Source organism: Wyeomyia smithii, chromosome 3 (assembly GCF_029784165.1).
Source record: "Wyeomyia smithii strain HCP4-BCI-WySm-NY-G18 chromosome 3, ASM2978416v1, whole genome shotgun sequence".
Lineage (NCBI taxonomy): Eukaryota > Metazoa > Arthropoda > Insecta > Diptera > Culicidae > Wyeomyia > Wyeomyia smithii.
This window is the reverse complement of record NC_073696.1, coordinates 189,007,537-189,026,456: the sequence shown is the minus strand read 5'-3', so window position 1 is coordinate 189,026,456 and position 18,920 is coordinate 189,007,537. Positions and strand designations below refer to the sequence as shown.

The 18,920-nt window shown below is 35.5% G+C and overlaps 1 protein-coding gene across 7 annotated transcripts in view; it reads right to left on the bottom strand.

Moving 5' to 3' along the window:
- LOC129727359 (tyrosine-protein phosphatase 10D) overlaps positions 1-18,014 on the bottom strand; it is a 57,803-nt gene extending 39,789 nt beyond the window's left edge. For all 7 annotated transcript variants that reach the window (XM_055685133.1, XM_055685137.1, XM_055685134.1 and 4 more), the window contains exon 1: positions 17,048-18,014. In XM_055685133.1, the coding sequence (XP_055541108.1) occupies positions 17,048-17,128 (81 nt within the window). In that variant the 5' untranslated portion in view covers positions 17,129-18,014. The remainder of the gene's footprint in view (positions 1-17,047) is intronic.
- Positions 18,015-18,920: the final 906 nt, after the last annotated feature.

Here is an 18,920-nt window from a genome sequence, read left to right as displayed (position 1 = left end):
CTGCTACGCTACGATAAGGCTCTGTTTATCACGAGTATGGTACAAACGTGCTCGCAAACTATTCCAGCGGAAGTGTGCTGATTTAGAATACACATAGTAAACCAACTGTGAAGGTTACCTCTTCAATGCGTGGTTCAGTGAATATAGAACCAAGCACAAGTAGATACCTGTCTGCATGCTCCATAGTCAATTCGGTTGGGTTCAAGTGCATTGCATGTTCGAGCGGTATCATTGGAGGTAAAAAATTACAGAGCTTTTTTTCGTCATGAAGAATTACAAACTAAACGAATGATTTACTTGTTTCACCTATCCGATATCCATGCCTGAATGGACATTAACTCTCAACAAACTTGTTTATTGAACTAGTTAGAATTGAATGTTTTTTTATCACAATTGTTTTATTACAATTTGCGAAGAACAATTCAAAAACTACAAAGTGGTTTATATGAAGAATAAACGCGGTTTAAATACACCATTGACACTATTTTGTTCTTAGACAAAGCGAAATGCGATATCTCGTTCTCGAGTTCCTTTAAATGTTTTTTTTTTTTTTTTTTTTTTTTTTTAATAGGGGGGGGGGAATGTTTGTAATGATTTATTTATGTACTAATATCTATTCAGAATTAGTATTGTGTGTTCTGCCACAAATGGTGACATTTCAACACTATTATATATATGTATTTGTACGCTTTTTTATATTATTGAATGTTATTAGCTTTCGCAGTTAAGTTAATGTAATTGTAGGAAAATTATTAAACCTACTTGTCAAGGAAAAAAAGGAATAAAACAATACTTAAAATAAACTTAAAACTATCTTACTGACTATAAAGTGAGCTAATCGTTGCAATTGAGGATTGCGACGATTTTTGTCGGAATTTGTTGATAATTTGGCTTGACATATTTTCTAATGTTTTTTCATTAGTAAGCCTATGTAGCTCGTTCGTGCTAAACCAGGGAGGACGCTTCAAAATCATTTTCAAAAGTTTATTCTGAATCCTTTGAAGTGTCTTCTTCCTGGTTGTACAACAACTTGTCCAGATGGGAACTGCATATAACATTGCTAGCCTAAAAATTTGTTTGTAAATTAACAGTTTATTCTTGAGACAAAGTCTAGAATTCCTGTTGATAAGAGGATATAAACATTTGATATACTTATTGCACTTTGACTGGATATTTTCAATGTGCTCCTTGAAAGTAAGATTCTTATCATAAATTAGCCCTAAGTATTTAACTTGATCAGACCAATTTAAGACCACACCGTTCATCTTAATAACGTGGTTATGGGTGGGTTTGAGAAATGAAACTCTTGGCTTATGAGGAAAAATAATTAACTGTGTTTTAGAAGCATTAGGGGAAATCTTCCATTTCTGCAAGTATGAAGAAAATATATCTAAACTTTTTTGTAGCCGACTGCAAATAACACGAAGGCTTTTTCCTTTTGCGGAAATGCTTGTATCGTCACAAAACAGAGATTTCTCACAACCTGGTGGTAAATCAGGAAGATCAGAAGTAAAAATGTTATATAAGATTGGGCCCAAGATACTCCCCTGAGGTACACCAGCTCTAACAGGCAATTTATTAGATTTACCATTTAGATAGTTAACCTGAAGAGTGCGGTCAGTTAAATAACTTTGTATCATTTTTGTAAGGTAAAGCGGAAAACTGAAATTTGACATTTTAGCTATTATACCTTTATGCCAAACACTGTCGAATGCCTTTTCTATATCCAGAAGCGCAGCTCCAGTCGAATAGCCTTCAGATTTATTAGTTCGAATCATATATGTTACTCTAAGTAACTGATGAGTAGTGGAATGCCCATGGCGAAAACCAAACTGCTCATTTGCAAAAATTGAGTTCTCATTAATATGTGTTATTATTCTATTGAGAATTATTCTTTCAAAAAGTTTGCTAATAGAGGAAAGTAAACTAATTGGTCGATAACTTGATGCCTCAGCTGGATTCTTTTCGGGTTTTAAAATTGGAGTGACTTGGCATTTTTCCATTTCGTAGGAAAATGTGCTAGTGCAAAGCATCTGTTAAAAATTTTTACCAAGAAATTTAAAGAGTTTTCGGGATTTAAAGAGTGCTTTCATGTTTTTGAATTTTTTGAGAATAATTCGCACCTCATTCAAGTTTGTTTCCAATACCTCTTCAGAAAGAAATTCTTGGGTGGTGATCTGATCATACTTTTGGTTTACTTCATTTTCAATAGGACTTACTACGTTCAAATTGGAGTTATGAACGCTCTCAAACTGCTGAGCAAGTTTTTGAGATTTTTGTTCATTTGTTAGAAAAATGCAATCACCATCTTTAAGAACCGGAATGGGCTTCGAAGGTTTCTTAAGAACTTTCGAAAGTTTCCAGAAAAGTTTTAGTTGTTCAACTTCTCTCATGAAATTCTCATTTCGCAAGAGAGTGGATCTATGTTTAATTTCCTTTTGTAATTCTTGAAAAATAATTTTCAAAGCAGGATCACGAGATCTTTGTTATTGACGTCTCCGTATGTTCTTCAAACGTATAAGAAGTTGAAGTTCACTGTCAATAATTGGTGCATTAAATTTCACTCGAGCCTTAGGAACTGATAAATTCCGGGCATTGAGTATTAAGCTGCTAAATTTATCTAATGCTCTGTCAATGTCAGCACTATTTTGAAAAATAATATCATCATTCAAATTTTCTTCGATCGTAGAACGATATCTATCCCAATTAGTCTTGTGATAATTTAACACAGATCTAGTGGGATTTAAAATAGTTTCATGGGAAATAGAAAATGTTATGGGAAGATGATCAGAATCAAAGTCAGCATGAGTTAATAAATCACTGCATGAATGACTTTGATTTGTTAGTACCAAATCAATTGTAGGATTCCTAATAGAAGAATAACATGTAGGAACATTTGGAAATAAAACTGAATAAAATCCAGCCGAGCAATCATTAAACAATATTTTTCCATTGGAATTGCTTTGAGCATTATTCCAAGATCGATGTTTCGCATTAAATTCACCGATGATTAAAAATTTAGATTTATTTCTTGTGAGTTTTTGCAAATCTCCCTTGAAATAATTTTTTTCGCTCACCAGTGCATTGAAAAGGCAAATACACTGCGGCTATAAATAAAATGCCAATACTTGTTTCAATTTCAATTCCCAAACTCTCGATAACTTTGGTTTCAAGATGGGGTAAAACACGATGTTTTATTCGACGGTGGATAACTATTGCAACTCCACCACCGGCAACATCAATTCTATCAAACCTATGAACCATGTAATTTGGGTTCTTTTTTAGTTTAATATTTGGCTTTAAAAGCGTTTCAGTCACACCTGCAATATGCACATCGTGGACTGTTAAAAAATTGAAAAATTCATCCTCTTTCGCTTTTAAAGAGCGAGCATTCCAATTTAGAAAATTTACAGCATTATTTAAAATCATTGCTGAATTTCAATTTTATAACAATATTAGTAGTAAATTTTATACCTTCTTAAACAGCCTCGTACATCGAGTTGCAGTTCAACAAAACGGACATTAGCTGCAGCATGGATTGTTGTAGGTATTCAATCTTTTCTGGAGTTGGACTACCTAAATCAATACTGGCTGACTTTTCAGCACCAAACACGAATGGTTTGTTACTGTTTGAATTTGAAATTATTACCTGTAAGAACACTGGCATATGAACAGCCTGGTGTTGCCTGAACAGGATTTTTTGTCTGAAATTTGTTATCTGAATTTAAGTTATTACCTACAGACACACCTGCTAATGAAAGTGCTGGTGATGCCTGAACAGTATTGAATGTCTTTTGTATACCCACATTGACAACAGGTTGCTTAGAATTCCTACGTTGTCTGGAAGCAATAATTTTTGACCTTACAGGACAATTAAAGAAATTAGATTTGTGATTTCCCCCACAATTTACACATTTGAACCTATCAGTGGTCTCTTTCACGGGGCAGATATCTTTCGTGTGACCAGTCATCATCAAATCAAATCAACCAGTCAAATCATACATTTTGCTGCCATATGGCAGATTCAAGTTCCATGACCATAGGCTTGACAATTCCGACATTGAGTAAGATTATGGATTTCTCCATGTCTCTTGAAATTTTCCCACTTTATTCGCACGTTAAATAAAACACGTGCTTTTTCCAAACATTTCAAATTATTTACTTTAGTACGATCAAAATGTACTAAGTAATTTTCCTGGTGTATTCCAGTTTGATTAATTTTGGCATTTGCTTTTTGTTTCATCAAAATTACTTGGTTGGGAGCAAAACCAAGTGATTCTGACAAACATTCTTTAATTTCCTCAATAGTTTGGTCATTTGAAAGACCTTTCAAAACAGCCTTAAACGGTCTCTCGTTTTTGGCATCAAAAGAATAAAATTTATACATCTTTTCAGTCAAATACTGGAAAAGATGTTTATGGCCATCAAAAGATTCGGCCAAAATACGAATTTCGCCTTGGCGGCCAATTTGAAAATTAACTTTCACATTCGACAGAAACGATGAAAGCTCTGATCGAAATGCTTTAAAATTTGCTACATATACCACAATAGGTGGAACTTTAACCTTCTTCATAACGGCTTTATGCTCAGTATGAGAAGTTTGAATTTCTTGTTCCCCAACGAAAGAAAGAATATCATACCTGTTAGTCGAAATTTCAGTGTCACTTGGAGGAGATGCCTCACGTTTCCTTGAAGCCGCATCAAAGCGAGCTTTTTTATTTTTTCCAGGCATAACAAGAAAACTTCACTACACTTTCACTTCACTATAGAATTTAATTAGAAATATCTCAAACCAAATTTACTCACTAAACACTCGTTAACGTTAAAAACAAATTTATTACTTTACGTTTCAACAGGTAGTCTTTCAAGAAGATTGCCTGTTGAAAGCGAAAAACAAAATTTCAATATCTCTCGGTAGTCTAAGACTTAGCCTCGAGCTGTTGGTAAAATGCGACCGTACTGTAGGACAGTTCAAGTCGATCTCGTTCCTTTAAATGTTATTTTAGCTTCTGCGTACTCGTGAAACATAGCAATTCAAACAACTTGTGTCACAAAAAGCAATTCGATGGTTTTTTCAAATATTTTATGTTGCAAATATACAAGAGAAAACTCAATAACTTTTCATAGTTTTTTCGCATTATAATCGGAACATAGGCAAAATACATTTCATTAAAAAATGCTTATAATTAACAATTGTATCAAAATAAGCATTCATCGCTTGCTCGAATATGGCTACAAACAACTGGAGCTCATTCAACTCGGTTTTCGGGTGTGTTTCAAGTGCAGATCTTAGGAAAACGGCCGCTTCGTACTGCCTGTTTGTATTTCTACAAGAAATGGAAGATGCACTACCCGGTTTGTTTTATTCCATCATTCGCTGTTCGATTGTGCCTTTACCTTTTTTTTTTCAATAGTGATTATTGGAAACGAAAAACAGCACTCAGACGGTTGAGTTTAATTGGTTTCGTAAATTATGTAATTGTAGGCAGGGCAACTGCTTCAGTCTTGAAGTGGCTGCATACATTTGCATACTCAACTCAGTCTAAATTATTTTGTCTCGTGCCTCAAATAATCATTAACTACTCTATCTTGTGCAGGTTGAGTTTACACGAGAGCGGTCTTATTTATTTTTTAACTTATGGTGTTTTCACGGTACCCACAACAAATCTTTGGGGAGTTATTTTTCCAGTGCTTGTTTATTATTAACTATGTGATATAATTTTTGATTGTGTTTCAATATATACAGATAAATTGAACCTTTTCCGTGGCAAAAAACGTAATTTATTTTTTGTTCAACCACTTTACTTTGTTGATTCACACCTCTACAGAAATTCAAATAAATAAAAATTGAAAAAAATGCGGCTTCCGAGTTCTCAAATTGGACCTATACAAAAAAAAATTATTGCCATGCAAAATTTAAACTAATTTAGTCATATTCACATCCTGCTTTTTCTCACTTGAAATACTAGCATGGTTAGCTACATAACCAAAAAAAAAATTATAGGCTGGAAAGATTCCGCCTGATCGCTTTCAGAGACATTAAATGATAAGTACAACATTTTTAGTCGCGGTCTGATTCTCTGTTATAAATTCATGAAAAACTACGACTTTGTCGAAGACATCATTCCAATAGTTCTGCTATCTCTGAAACTCGGTTCTGCTCTTTTTATTGTAACCAGAATAACGGATTTTCAACAGCACATTGTCAGCCAATCGAATAGCATATACAACTGTAGTCTATTGTCTGTCCCGAAGAATGCTGTTCACATGACTACACAGGAATGCGATGAATGGTTGTTGTGGCTTTTCTATCACACTTGCTCTAAAATGAACACCGGCTGAATCAACACTATGGAGTTTCGAGGATAGACAAACAATGTTACATCCATGTTGAAATTATAATTGAATGATTTTGAGCTAATATATGGATTTAATTCCAAAGTAGAAGCACCAGCTTTCATTATGTTTAAATAATGTCACATTATAGATAAAGAAAAAAAAAGTAATGTCACATCACAAGTACTTGATTGAAATTGTAGAATCATAAGTTTAAGTGTCATTCCAACGAACGCAGAATCATAAGCAAAAGAAAAACAGTCTCTAAGGTAAATAAATTGCTCAAAGAAGCTATACAAGCTATAAAAAAAAAAATCTGTAGATTTGCGATAATGTTATTATCGTTTGTTTAAAATTGCCGTTGTACGTATAGCATAGCAATAATAAAAATTAGAAATATTATACATACATCCGGGATGTAACATCACCATAATTCTTTATGAAAATGCTTTTTCGAATTTCAAATTATTATAAATTGGTTTTTGAAAAATTAAACTACTTAACCAAAAATACGGTAGAAACAGTAAAAATTTTGTAAAGTTGCTAGAACCAAAGCAATCGCTCAAAACAATTAATATTACATATATTCGCGACCAGAGCTTATGTCTGTTTCAGCCTCTCACCCGTCTCGATGGTGAGCCATTGAAGTGCACCTATTATGCTTACACAACGATATTGTTCCCTCAAAAACAACAGCGTCGGCAGCGTTTATCACGAAGACGCGTACACACGTTTTCCACTTTCCACCGAGCTTCGTAGATATTTGTACCAACCCAACATAATAAAGCAGTCAAGTACTGAAACATGTCTGGCGTTCGTGTTTCCACATACCTACTAGTGTCAGTCAAAAGAAGCACCTATACGGTGATTAAACAAAACACATCTTTCATTCTGCACCACACACCCTGCTTCTTGCAGACACAGAAACAAAACAGATAGCCAATATGTGCGGTATGGTGGCCAAGAGGAAGATAGTGCAAAAGCTATTCCAAAATTTATCATTCGTAATTTCTTATATTTTTAATCACAGTAAATCATCAAACTTTGGTTAACTTAGAGACATTGTAATAACGAAAATGTCCCCCCTTTGGTGTCATCCTTTTGACTACACCTTTGTATATATTATATATGTTGAGTTAAAGTGAACGAGCTGTGCTGAGGTACAGATTTTTTTCTGAATGAAAAATGGAGGGAAAACCTCACCCTCAGTCGGTCTATTGTGCCCCGTACAACATGTAGTGGTGTAGCACTTTTCCTGTGCCATACGCGAGTAGCTTAAATACTGTGAACTAATATAAATCATCTATGAAGCGTTCAGCAGTTTATTTGATAGAGCAATGGATAATTAAATGATATTATCATTGTCTAGCTATTTTAGTAGTAGCACCCGTGTGCTTGTCTCCAAGCACCGGGAAACAATAGATGGACGTTCTATTTTCACATAATTAAATAGTAATCATGATAGGTGCAGTTTGATCAGTGCCAGAATCTATTGAATAAAAAACCGTACTACAGTTATACAGGCAAGTCTCTGTTTAAGCGTCACTAAGGACGGATACGCGACGAATAGGAGAAAATAATGATGAGCTCACAGTAGAATCAGCGTCGACAATTTGGTGCCTTCACAGTATTGAGCCGTTTGCTTGCATATTGCATTTGTACCAGATAGGTCATGTGTGCAGGCTAACAGGCTGCGGTGACAGCACTGTGAAATAAGGCAAAGAATTCCAAACTGCCCTTGAGCACATTGTTGCTGTGGGTTGCATAATGAACGAGAATGTGAAATTATCTTTGCCAAAGTTACGTAAGAGTATTCATCACAGACAATGTGCTGAATTCATTTTGATATTTCATTATTTTAGTTTTTGCTGCTATCAGAACCGTCTATTTAAAAGGCGAAAATGGTCTTTTTATTAAAAACAAACCATATTCCAAGCTGTGTTAGGAACCGAATGACTTTCAAACTGATTGTACAGATAATACGGAATGATTTATTTCTCTGGTCTTAGTCGATTTAAAATAGGGTTTACAATATTCCCGGGAATTGATTTCCCAGGAAACGGGAAAAAATATCATTTCCTGGGAATCGGGAATAAAAAGAAGTCTTAGCAAAAATGAGGTTTTAAATAGAGTTTATTAGTAAAAGGTAACAAAAAAACTGTTTACAATTTCATTCTCAAACACATAAAAAACAAGTTTAAAAAAGTACAAAACATATTCAAGTTAACATCGATCAATTTTTGTTGCAAATATTTGCAGTAGAAGAGGTTTAAGGGTCTTCATGTCGTCGAACAATCGCTGCAGATCCGCTGACAAGTTTCCGTTAAGCTCAAATAATGTAATTTCTTTCTGTGAAACTTTGCTCAAGTCCGCTAAATCACTTAATCATATTTTGGGTAAAATATTTCTTCGGGTTAATACTATGACTATAACACCTTAGCAAATATTCACTCAAAACATGTTGTGATTTTTTTGTTAAAAAATAAACTGCGTATCATATCTAGTTTTTGTTGACGGAACAATATTTCAAACCCTTTTGGAGTTTGTATCGCCATTGATTAGAGAGTAGGATTCCGAGTAAGAGTTGTGATACGGAACGTTATTTCGCTTTTCTGCATAAGGTTTCTGCATAAGGTTGTTGCAGGAAACCTGCCGAAGAAAACCATTACCGAAGCCGTTCGCTACCCTAGGTCAGTTTTCAAGCATTTGAATGCCTACGTAATAACATGCAATAATAAAAAATTATCCTGACTTTGAGTTCTGTTAAATGAGATATTTCAGGTCGCATTGATTTAATGGCTTCAAATTTTCACAATATTATGAACCACCCTATGCCGAATAAATGAACCACCCTAATGAAACATAAATTTTTTTTTCGGATGACACCAATTCTCGACGTTTCATGCGTTTTTAAGTCATTTGGCATCAAAAAAAAAATTTCGAAAACCGAAATTTCACATACCCCTCCCTTGGGTGATTTTTCGGTTTTCAAAAAAGCTAAACTTCAATCGCTTTGCGCCACCCCATTTTAAGTCCGATTGAGCTGAAATGTTGCACAGGGTGTTTTTTCGAGCAGGTGAACATTTTGTATGGGTTTGTTTTGAAATTCGAGATGACCATTTTGGCTGGCACCCTAGTGAATATAAATTGTATGAATTCAATCTTTGGTACAACTTAAAACCATCATCAAACCATTTGAGTTCAATTCATGTACATATAATATTCTCTTACTTCCATGAATGAATATCATTTTTCTAATAATACTGAGCTTAAATGGGCATGCAAAGACAGTTCTTGGGTGAATGTTACTATAAAAGTACCAAATAAATAATATAATATAATTTAATATGGTGGAATTATATCAAAATTTTTACAAAAAAAGTTGACTAAGCACCAAGTGATTGGCCATTGCATTTTTTTATCTAGTGCTAGGTTTGATCATCATCTACCGCAATTAGCACTACGCCTCTTACATTACAAATTTCTGGATTTTAGGGGATTTTACGTAAAATTTCAATTCTAGAATATAACATGACGTGCCGAGCAGTATCTCGGCGACTTACACATTTCCTGATGATAACGGATTCTACTGTGGTAATTTCTTTAGGTCTCTCTTAAATTTTTTAAGCTTTAAAATTTATGGGCTGGTTTGATTACGGCCTCTCTAGAATACTTTCTCCATCACAATACCTATACAGATCTGAAACCAGAAATACTACTCTTGATCAGCGCTTTATGTGTTTTGAAAAACCAATAAGTTTTCTGGTAGCACGGCACTAGGTCAAATGCACTCTACAGCTTTGTTACCTGATGCTACTGTAAAAAACGTAAACAAAATCGGTCGGTATGCAACTTAAAGTGCTGGTTGTACTTTTACAGTGAGATAATTAAAGGCAGTGAAGAGTGTGAATATATTGGGTATATCAATGTTTTATTAAAATACTTTTTAGATACGGTACAAGATTGTGCAGATCGTCGAAAGCGGTCTCAACTCAAAAGCATCTTCAATGGCACTTGTGATGTTGTCATGCCATTGTTGACAATTGACAGAAGGAGAATTTAGAATCTGAGAAGAGAATTTCTCTTGGTTTGCCGTTCGAAGTTGTCACTATTTTTAATCTTTTTCCCCTTATCAGCCATGATTGCAGCTCGCAATTGTAAAGAAATTGGCGATTTTATCAATGACCTCACGTAAGCCAACAATGGACCAAACTGTTTCAATGTTGATTCTAAAGTCCTCTTGTAAACTTGATAGTCTCTCGATACTATCTTAAGACAATGAGAAACCTTTTCAACAGGTTTTAATGTAGTTGTAAGGATTAGTTTAATCGTGCAGTTGTATCCCCAATAATAAACAGCGAATAACACATTAAAGAAAAACATGAATCTTAGGAGGCATCTGAAAACCTTTCTAAGACGATCTGAATTCGATTAATTTTGATGCAGTATGTTGCTGTGTAAAAACTGATGAGCTTCGGTACGACTCTAACAAAACTTTCTTGAAATATGTTTACGGCTTTGAAGTATAGAAATTGTTACTTGGGATATAAGCTAGGATGAAAAAATAAATGAGTTTTCCTTGCATAATGAGCATATTGTTGGTTCATAGATAAAAACTGGTGCTCAAAACGATAAACATAATTCGGGGAAAAGTAATCATGCGCATTCCATAGTCACTGCTTGAAACTATCATTAATCTCGCCATTTTTTTTAGATTGACTGCAAAAAAAACAACAATCGAACCATGAGTATTGAAGTCCAATCACCACAAATTACTATAATCACAATGCGTTCAACCGTTTGATATGTGCATTCACGGTTTAGATATTAGGATGTGTTAGCTGCTATAGTTTTCATACCATTAAACATAGAAAGAAGATGAAACTGCAAAATACCTATAAACCACCGATGCTTCAAGCAAGAGCAGTGCATATCTTGCACATGTTTAGCCACAAAATACATACTATGTTTTGTGCGCTAACGTACAGCATGATAAGCACATTCACGACATATGTCGTGGCAGAGTATTTTCATGAACCCTGTCTGAGGTAGAGAGAAGGAATAGAGATACATATAACGGACTTCATTTCTTTGTTGGATATTAGAATGTGCATAGACTAACAGCTAATATCTGGGTCACAAAAAATGCTGTTACCGAAAGCATAGAAAAAAAATAAATTTAAAACATGATTCTTCTTTTCTGAGATTTTACTACAAAATAAGTGTCATTATTTTTGTTCTAATTGATTTTGCAAAGAATATTCCACTGCTGCAGGTACATTCCAAAGCCGTTACGCAGTAACCAGTTGTATTATTTCGATAAAACTTCCATAAGTAAGAAACGAGTTTCGTTCGATTTTCAGAAAGACATGCGTGCCTGATCATTTGTGAATGTCAAGTCTTAGCATTAAAATTGGGACAGACTAGCTGTACGAAACAAAAAAAAAACACCAAACAGACCACCAAATGTCTATAAACTCAACTCAACCGACTACAAATAAGCGCACTGGACGTGTTTGTGTGTGTGCATATAACTCATCTGTGTAGCTTTTCGAATGGTGCAAAATATTAAGCAGCCTTCAATCCGATCGGTGGGCTGAACTGAACTCGGACGGCAGAGCTGCGCCGTGTGCGAAATTATTCGTATGGTACGGTCATGGCTTTCGATTTCTTGTGCAGGTGCGATGTTGAGTGAATAAATACAGCTCTGAACGTCAAAATTTGAGAACTTTACCTCTCACTTTCTTTTACCGAGGTGTTTCGATTCAAAATGCTGCTCCACAGATTTAAAAAAAATTCTTCCTCATGCACTGAGAGGCTGAATCTGTTGCATATCTGTTGCAGCAATAAAAATTTTCAATCATTTGCATACTCGATGAAAAGTGGAAATGACTTCAAAATCTGTCCAATAAGATAGAAAAGTGCAATTTGGATAAGCTGCCATTTTTGTCACACGCTGGTTTAGACCCACGTTTAAGTGTAAACCAGTACCTAAAAAGCATAAATCTGCTGGAAAAGTCAAATGAATAAAAATACTTACGTTAAACATAATAAAACACACATCAAGTTACTTAGTGAAAAATGTCAAGAACAGTCTGCAAACTTGCATGCGATTGCATTCTAGTTGGAAGACTATCGCACCGGACGTTGCGCTGTTAGAATATATAATTATGTTAATGAAGTTAGAGCACTAACGGTTCAGAAGTCGTAAGACAAAAAAATTGAAATCAGTTCGAACAGTAACGGCTGTCGACGGTTATCAGCAATGAGCAGAAAAGTTTACCTCTAAGTCGTAACATATAAGTTGAGCGCCGTGCCACACGTTCTATCGACTACTACTGATTGTTATCAGTAGTACGGGCCTACAACGCTGCGGGCTGTTAAGAAAGTGATAACGATGTGTGGCATTATTGATATATTTTTTCTAACGACTGAAGCTCAACAGATTAACAGCTGATTAGCTATAAGCTAATTAGAAGAGTCATGAATTACTTCAAGGTTAGTGAATTTTATCTTGATTCTTTGTGAAACCGAGTAAACTTTAAAATAGAATTCAAAAATTGAATTGGTTCAACTCTGAGGTTAAAAATGCATATATTTCTAAGCTCATCTCAAAAACGATTCGAAACCTACTTTTTGAGAGTGCGTATTTGTCATGTTTGATCAAGACTTATAAAGTTTATAGCCAAGGATGTTTTCATTCACCTACTCCTAAATACTTTCACAAAATTCCTCCGACTCCTGGAATCCAATTTTGATAAAAATTTCTATCCATAAACTGCATAACTGACTCATATATACCTACAATGTTGCTGAGATAAGTATTCCTCTATCTTTGGGAACAAGGAAACGATAACTTGCTAATGTAATTATTTTCAGTTCTAACTTTTCCTTTTTTCTGATTTCTGCATTTATTTGTAACAACCCCTCTCAACACATTTCCAAAATAGGAAAAAAATACTGCAGAATAACCTTAGGTTTCCGTAGTTAAAGTTGGAGTCCTATTTCTGAAAGAGATATACATAACACGCGACGCTAGACATAACGCCCAAATTTCTTCCTACAGCATTCGACCTACTTACTGTTTTCGCTTTATGTGCACTCCGGGGTGATAAAAATCACGTCGGAGTGTGGAAAAATACGAGTAAAATAGTTGTACTCCGACTGGAACCGTGAAAAGCCAGGAGCTTCACAAAAATGTGCGAATATGATTTGTTAAACAAACATAGTTTTATATTTCTTTATTCCAACTTGATATTGTAAGTGTTTCGATCATTCTATTCTACTACGTATGAGGTATTTGTCACCTAGAGATAATAATATTTGTTCTTTGTTGTAGATAAAAGTTTAAAAGTAATTTTAGTAAAAACGGAAAGGAAAATTGTTTGTTTGTTTAATCACATCATAGAAGTAATTAGTTAAGAGCCATTAAATTTTGTTCTTGCAGGCTGGAAACTCATTTGCGCAAACATTCAACATATTGAAGAAGGCCTTCAGTGATGCAACTCTATCGCAAAAAAGGTTTACAAATAGTACAAAAAGGCACCACTCAAAACTCAAAAGTATTATCTCATACTGCATTATTTCTTCGAGATTTCCAAAAACTCGGCGCATGTCATTCCGTAATCACCGTATTCGTCTGATTCAGCACCAATGATGAGTAGAACATACATCATGTTAGCACCATTCTCCAAACTCAAAACAACGCTCCATGGACACCATTTTTAGTCGATTGAGGTCATTTAACCCTTAAATGACGTTAAAAAATCATCTGAAAACATAAAATCTTTGTATAACAGGTTTACTGCTCTAAAACTAACCAATCTAACCTTATTTTAAAATATATTTTCAAAGACAGTCAGCACCAGTCGGGAATCTCGCCATGTTTTTTTTCGTTTCCGAGATTTTGACAGCAAAAATAAAAACAAAACAACATTGCGCATTTAAGGGTTGAAGTAAATCGAAAAAGGCACTGAAGGCTATTCTGGAATAAGATACTTTTGGCGTGCTTCGAATACTGGAAACAAATTTGGCATAAGTGCATTGCCTCCCCAGCTGGTCTCGAGGTACGATGCTGGCCTAACAAGCCAGTCGCCGTAGGTTCGAGTCTTGACTCGGGAGAGACTGGTGTGTCAGTAGGATCGTAGCGCTAGCCCCGCAATTGTCCTGTACATTTAACAGTTGGCTGCGAAGTCTGTGTATAGTAAACAGAAGGTCAAGTTCCGAATCGGAATGTAGCAACAAGACTTTGCTTTGCATTGCATCGGATGGGAAATATTTTAAATGGAACTAGTTTAGAAGATTAAATAAAGATTTTTTAATTAACAACAAAATTCATTTCAGCTTCGGATACTAATAATGCCATTTTTTTTAAATAACTCGCTGCATTTATCCCCGGAACACATTCAAATTATGATGAGTTTTTGGTCTACAACATGTGCTCTATTGTTTGTCGCTAGTGCTAAAATATTTACGAACCTAAAACTGATTTGTTTTACTTCTCGCTATCAAAAAAATCTTCATTTTTATCTATGGATAAATTATCAATATAAGATTTTCTGTCGCAAAGTATCATTTTAAGAAGTCTATAGCTTTAGCGATTTTAAAGATTGTTTTCTAGTAAACTCAAATAGTTAAAGACATCAAATTTTTTTTATAAAGTATCGGCTCTATTATCGTCAGGTTTGTCAAATTATCGTTAGGGAGGTAGATGATGTCCTAGAGCAGTAGAGGAGCGGTTCTCAACCTGGGGTACGCGTACCCCTGGGGGTCCCCGAAAGCCTTCAGGGGGTACGAAAAAAAAAATCAGTGATGGCGGACAAAGCAATTTTTCTCTATAATACTTCATTTGTTGGTCGATCTAGCCCCTAAAGATGACTGTAGCAATCCAACAAGCTACAGTTTAATTTGGAACCTTAACTAGACTACCACAATATGATCTACCATTACTCTTTCCCACTCGGCAAGAACATTCCAAGACAGGGGGTACAATCGATATGAAAAATATCGCCAAGGGGTACGCGGACAAAAAAAGGTTGAGAACCGCTGTCCCAGAGCGTAAATTTCGTGCAAAAAATTAGTTCTCTATGACTTCATTACCCCCCGGGTAATAATAGGACAAACCTGATGATAAGAGAGTCGATACCATACATATCATAAAAATAAGAAATATACCGTACTGCATCAAATTTCGAGCTATGATATAACTTCTTGCACTAAAAAATCATAAAAAATAAGTTTTCTCGTCGATCTTAAAGGTTTAAAACGTTGGTTATTTTATTTTTGATGCAATTAAGTGCTATTTACATAGATTCAAACATGTTTTGTTTATTAAAATAACGAGAATTCAGAACTCGGCTCTGATCCAAATTCCGAACACTTCAATGTAATCACTAAGGGATTGATAGGCAAACCGTCTCAATACTGACTGTCACTTTTTTAACGCTTACTGGTTCCCTGGAAGCGGTCCTACAGTGATGAGCTATACATCACTGGGTAAAGGACATTCCGAGGAACGAAATAGTATATAATAATCATACTTTTGATTACTCTAGCTATATAATAATGTGATTTTTATTTCAAAGTGTTTCTATTCCAAAGTGTTTGAGACTGTTCTAAGTTTGAGTCAAAACGGTACATGGTTATCAAATCAAAATACATATAAATAAGAAATATATATGTTTATCAAAAAACAAAAGCAGTCATTTGCAATCAACACTTTTCTAATGAAGTAATGCCGTGTTTTTCATTTGATTATTGATTGGCTAGATTATAGATATGACTAGACAAATATGTAGATGTTTTTTATTAGAGATGGTCGGGTTTGATGTTTTTCAAACCCGTACCCGACCCGAACCCGAATTTTTTTATCGGTCGAAACCCGAGCCCGACCCGAACCCGAATTTTTTTTATTCGTTCAAACCCGAACCCGACCCGAACCCGAAAATTTTATTTTTATGAAACCCGACCCCGACACGAACCCGAAATTGTGGAACCCGAACCCGAGATTCCATAGATTTTATAGTCGGGTTTCGGGTTTTCATACCCAAACCCGACCTGAACCCGAAATTTTCAAACCCGAACCCGAAATTTTTTTTTCACCAAACCCGAACCCGACACTTTCAAAAATTTTCAAACTCGAACCCGACCCGAACCCGTCGGGTACGGGTCGGGTTCGGGTTTTCAAACCATCTCTATTGTTTATGTCAAACTCAAGCCCAAAAATGCAAAGCACCTGCCATCATACCCAAAAATTGTCTTTCATCTATTGTCGTATGTACATCGTTTTTAAAGGCACATTAGAAACGGGCAAATATAGAAGTAAATTGTCGTTATACTTGTGCTGCTCTTTCTAACCGGAGACTAGAACTGACCATGTCGGATTGCATCATAAAGCGTTATTACCTACATCTGCCTATCGGAAGCTCGTCCACCTGCTAAGTGCTAACTAATGTCTTCCTCTATCGCGAAATCATTAGCTCCGCCGAAAAATTTCGCTGCCTCTATCGTTGTGATATTTCTATCGGCCGAGCGATATCATATAAGTAGACAATATAATCAGTCATACTGAAATTAAAATTCAATCGCAGCCACGTTCTATGAATGTAAATGACGACAGGCCAACCGGATTTTAGGCCTTTGTAGTGTAGTATGCGTGGAGTGAACAAAAAAAATCGCACTAAGTATAATGGATGAAGCCGAAATACTATACCTGTATCAAAGTTGAAATCAATGCTAGCGTGAGCGAGATGCATGATATTTTATATCCAAATATGGCAGCAGCAGAATACATGTTTATAAGTTTCTATATATAGATGACTGTATAGATGTGTGTATAAGCGGTGGAATGATTTTTCTCCGTTTTGTTTTCTATACTTCCACTTTCCTTCCCATCGATGACTTTTGTGATCATAAAAAACAGATTTCGGAGAATGGTTGTAAAGAATACAGTGCTATACACCTTGTAGCACTTGCATAGTGATACGCCGATGGCAAGTAGGGGGAAAATTGTGCTTCGCAAATAACACACAAAAAGGGATTCACTATTTACGTCGAAGACTTTTAGCTAACTGCACAAAATTTGCTCGAAAAATTGATCAAGTTTTAAAATTGCATTCGAAAAATTTTCACTTTTTTTCATTTTGCTAGTGATTGTGGTTCTCATTGTTTCACTTAATTCTCTTTTCTTGCTCACTACTTTTTTGCACAGTGCAATGCCTCTGCCATCACTCACTAAAAACACTAGCTAAATATTCAAGCTGTAGCTTGAAATTCGATGTTTCATTCATTTTCATCTGTTTCAATTTGCTGCTCACATTCGCCACCCATTTGCATCGTCGTTGTCGCCACGCAGAGCAAACTACCTCAAACTATCATCTTTCGCAATCTTCGGAACAACCCAATGACGATAGAGCTGAGTTGGGTATTAATTGAATCACGAATCCATAGGTATTTTCAATGCGCGAAAGCGATGGAACACACAAAAGCAGATTTTCAACTTTCTGAAGAATTTTGCAACTCATACAAAACAGTACTACACAATTTTTCGTTTTGTGGACATTGTTGAAATGAACAACGTTTGTGTGTGCAAGACTTCACCTTGCGCCCACACGGACGAACAGACGTTTTCGCGACCACGGACAGACGGAACGCGGATTAAGCTCAGCTCGGTTCTCTTGTTTCTCTCAGACTGAAGGCAATGCAAACGTTTGATGAAGTTGGGACCAAACGTCAAGTTTTCGTTTCCAGAGCGAGTGATTCCCAATCAGTGACCAGCTGAAACTCACTGTTCACTTATCTCACTATCATTGCGCGGGTGCAAGTAAACGCAAACATGAAACTGCGTGTATGCACGCAAGGCTGTGAATTGTGATAGTATTTATGTGAAATGAGCTATAAAACCGAATTCATTCTCAAGTGTACTATAAATTCGTATGTGTACGGGACCACCCACATAATACGTACAATGCTTATGTTGGGTTATGTTTTTGATATGTGTATGCACGCAAGGCTGTGAATTGTGATAGTATTTATGTGAAGTGAGCTATAAAACCGAATTCATTCTCAAGTGTACTATAAATTCGTATGTGTACGGGACCACCCACATAATACGTACAATGCTTATGTTTGGTTATGTTTTTGATTCACAACAAAACATATGGGTCATTCCATACGAGGTGTACATGCCACTTGGACACGACCATCACGGATTTGGCTCAAAGCTGGGGGAATTATTCATCTAGATTCACTATGAAAAAATCGCAATTTTGGTGTCGATTGGAATACCCCCCGCTCTGTGGGACCCCCCTCTTTGTGGCAAAGTCACGCAATTTTTGTTCAAAATTCCGTTTTTCTCTTGCTTACAATTCATAGATGAAGGACGTCCGCAAAATACTGATAGATGATTTCTAAAGAAAATAAACCAAGGAATCAAAAAAAAATATAATTTCTGACTGGAAGTGTTGCCAGATAGATTATTTTTGTATTTGAAAACTAAATTTACATTTTTCGGCAAATGCAGCCATTGTTATTTCAAATTTGATAATTTCATCGTGTTCCTTGGAAAATTTCACCTAAGAAACAAC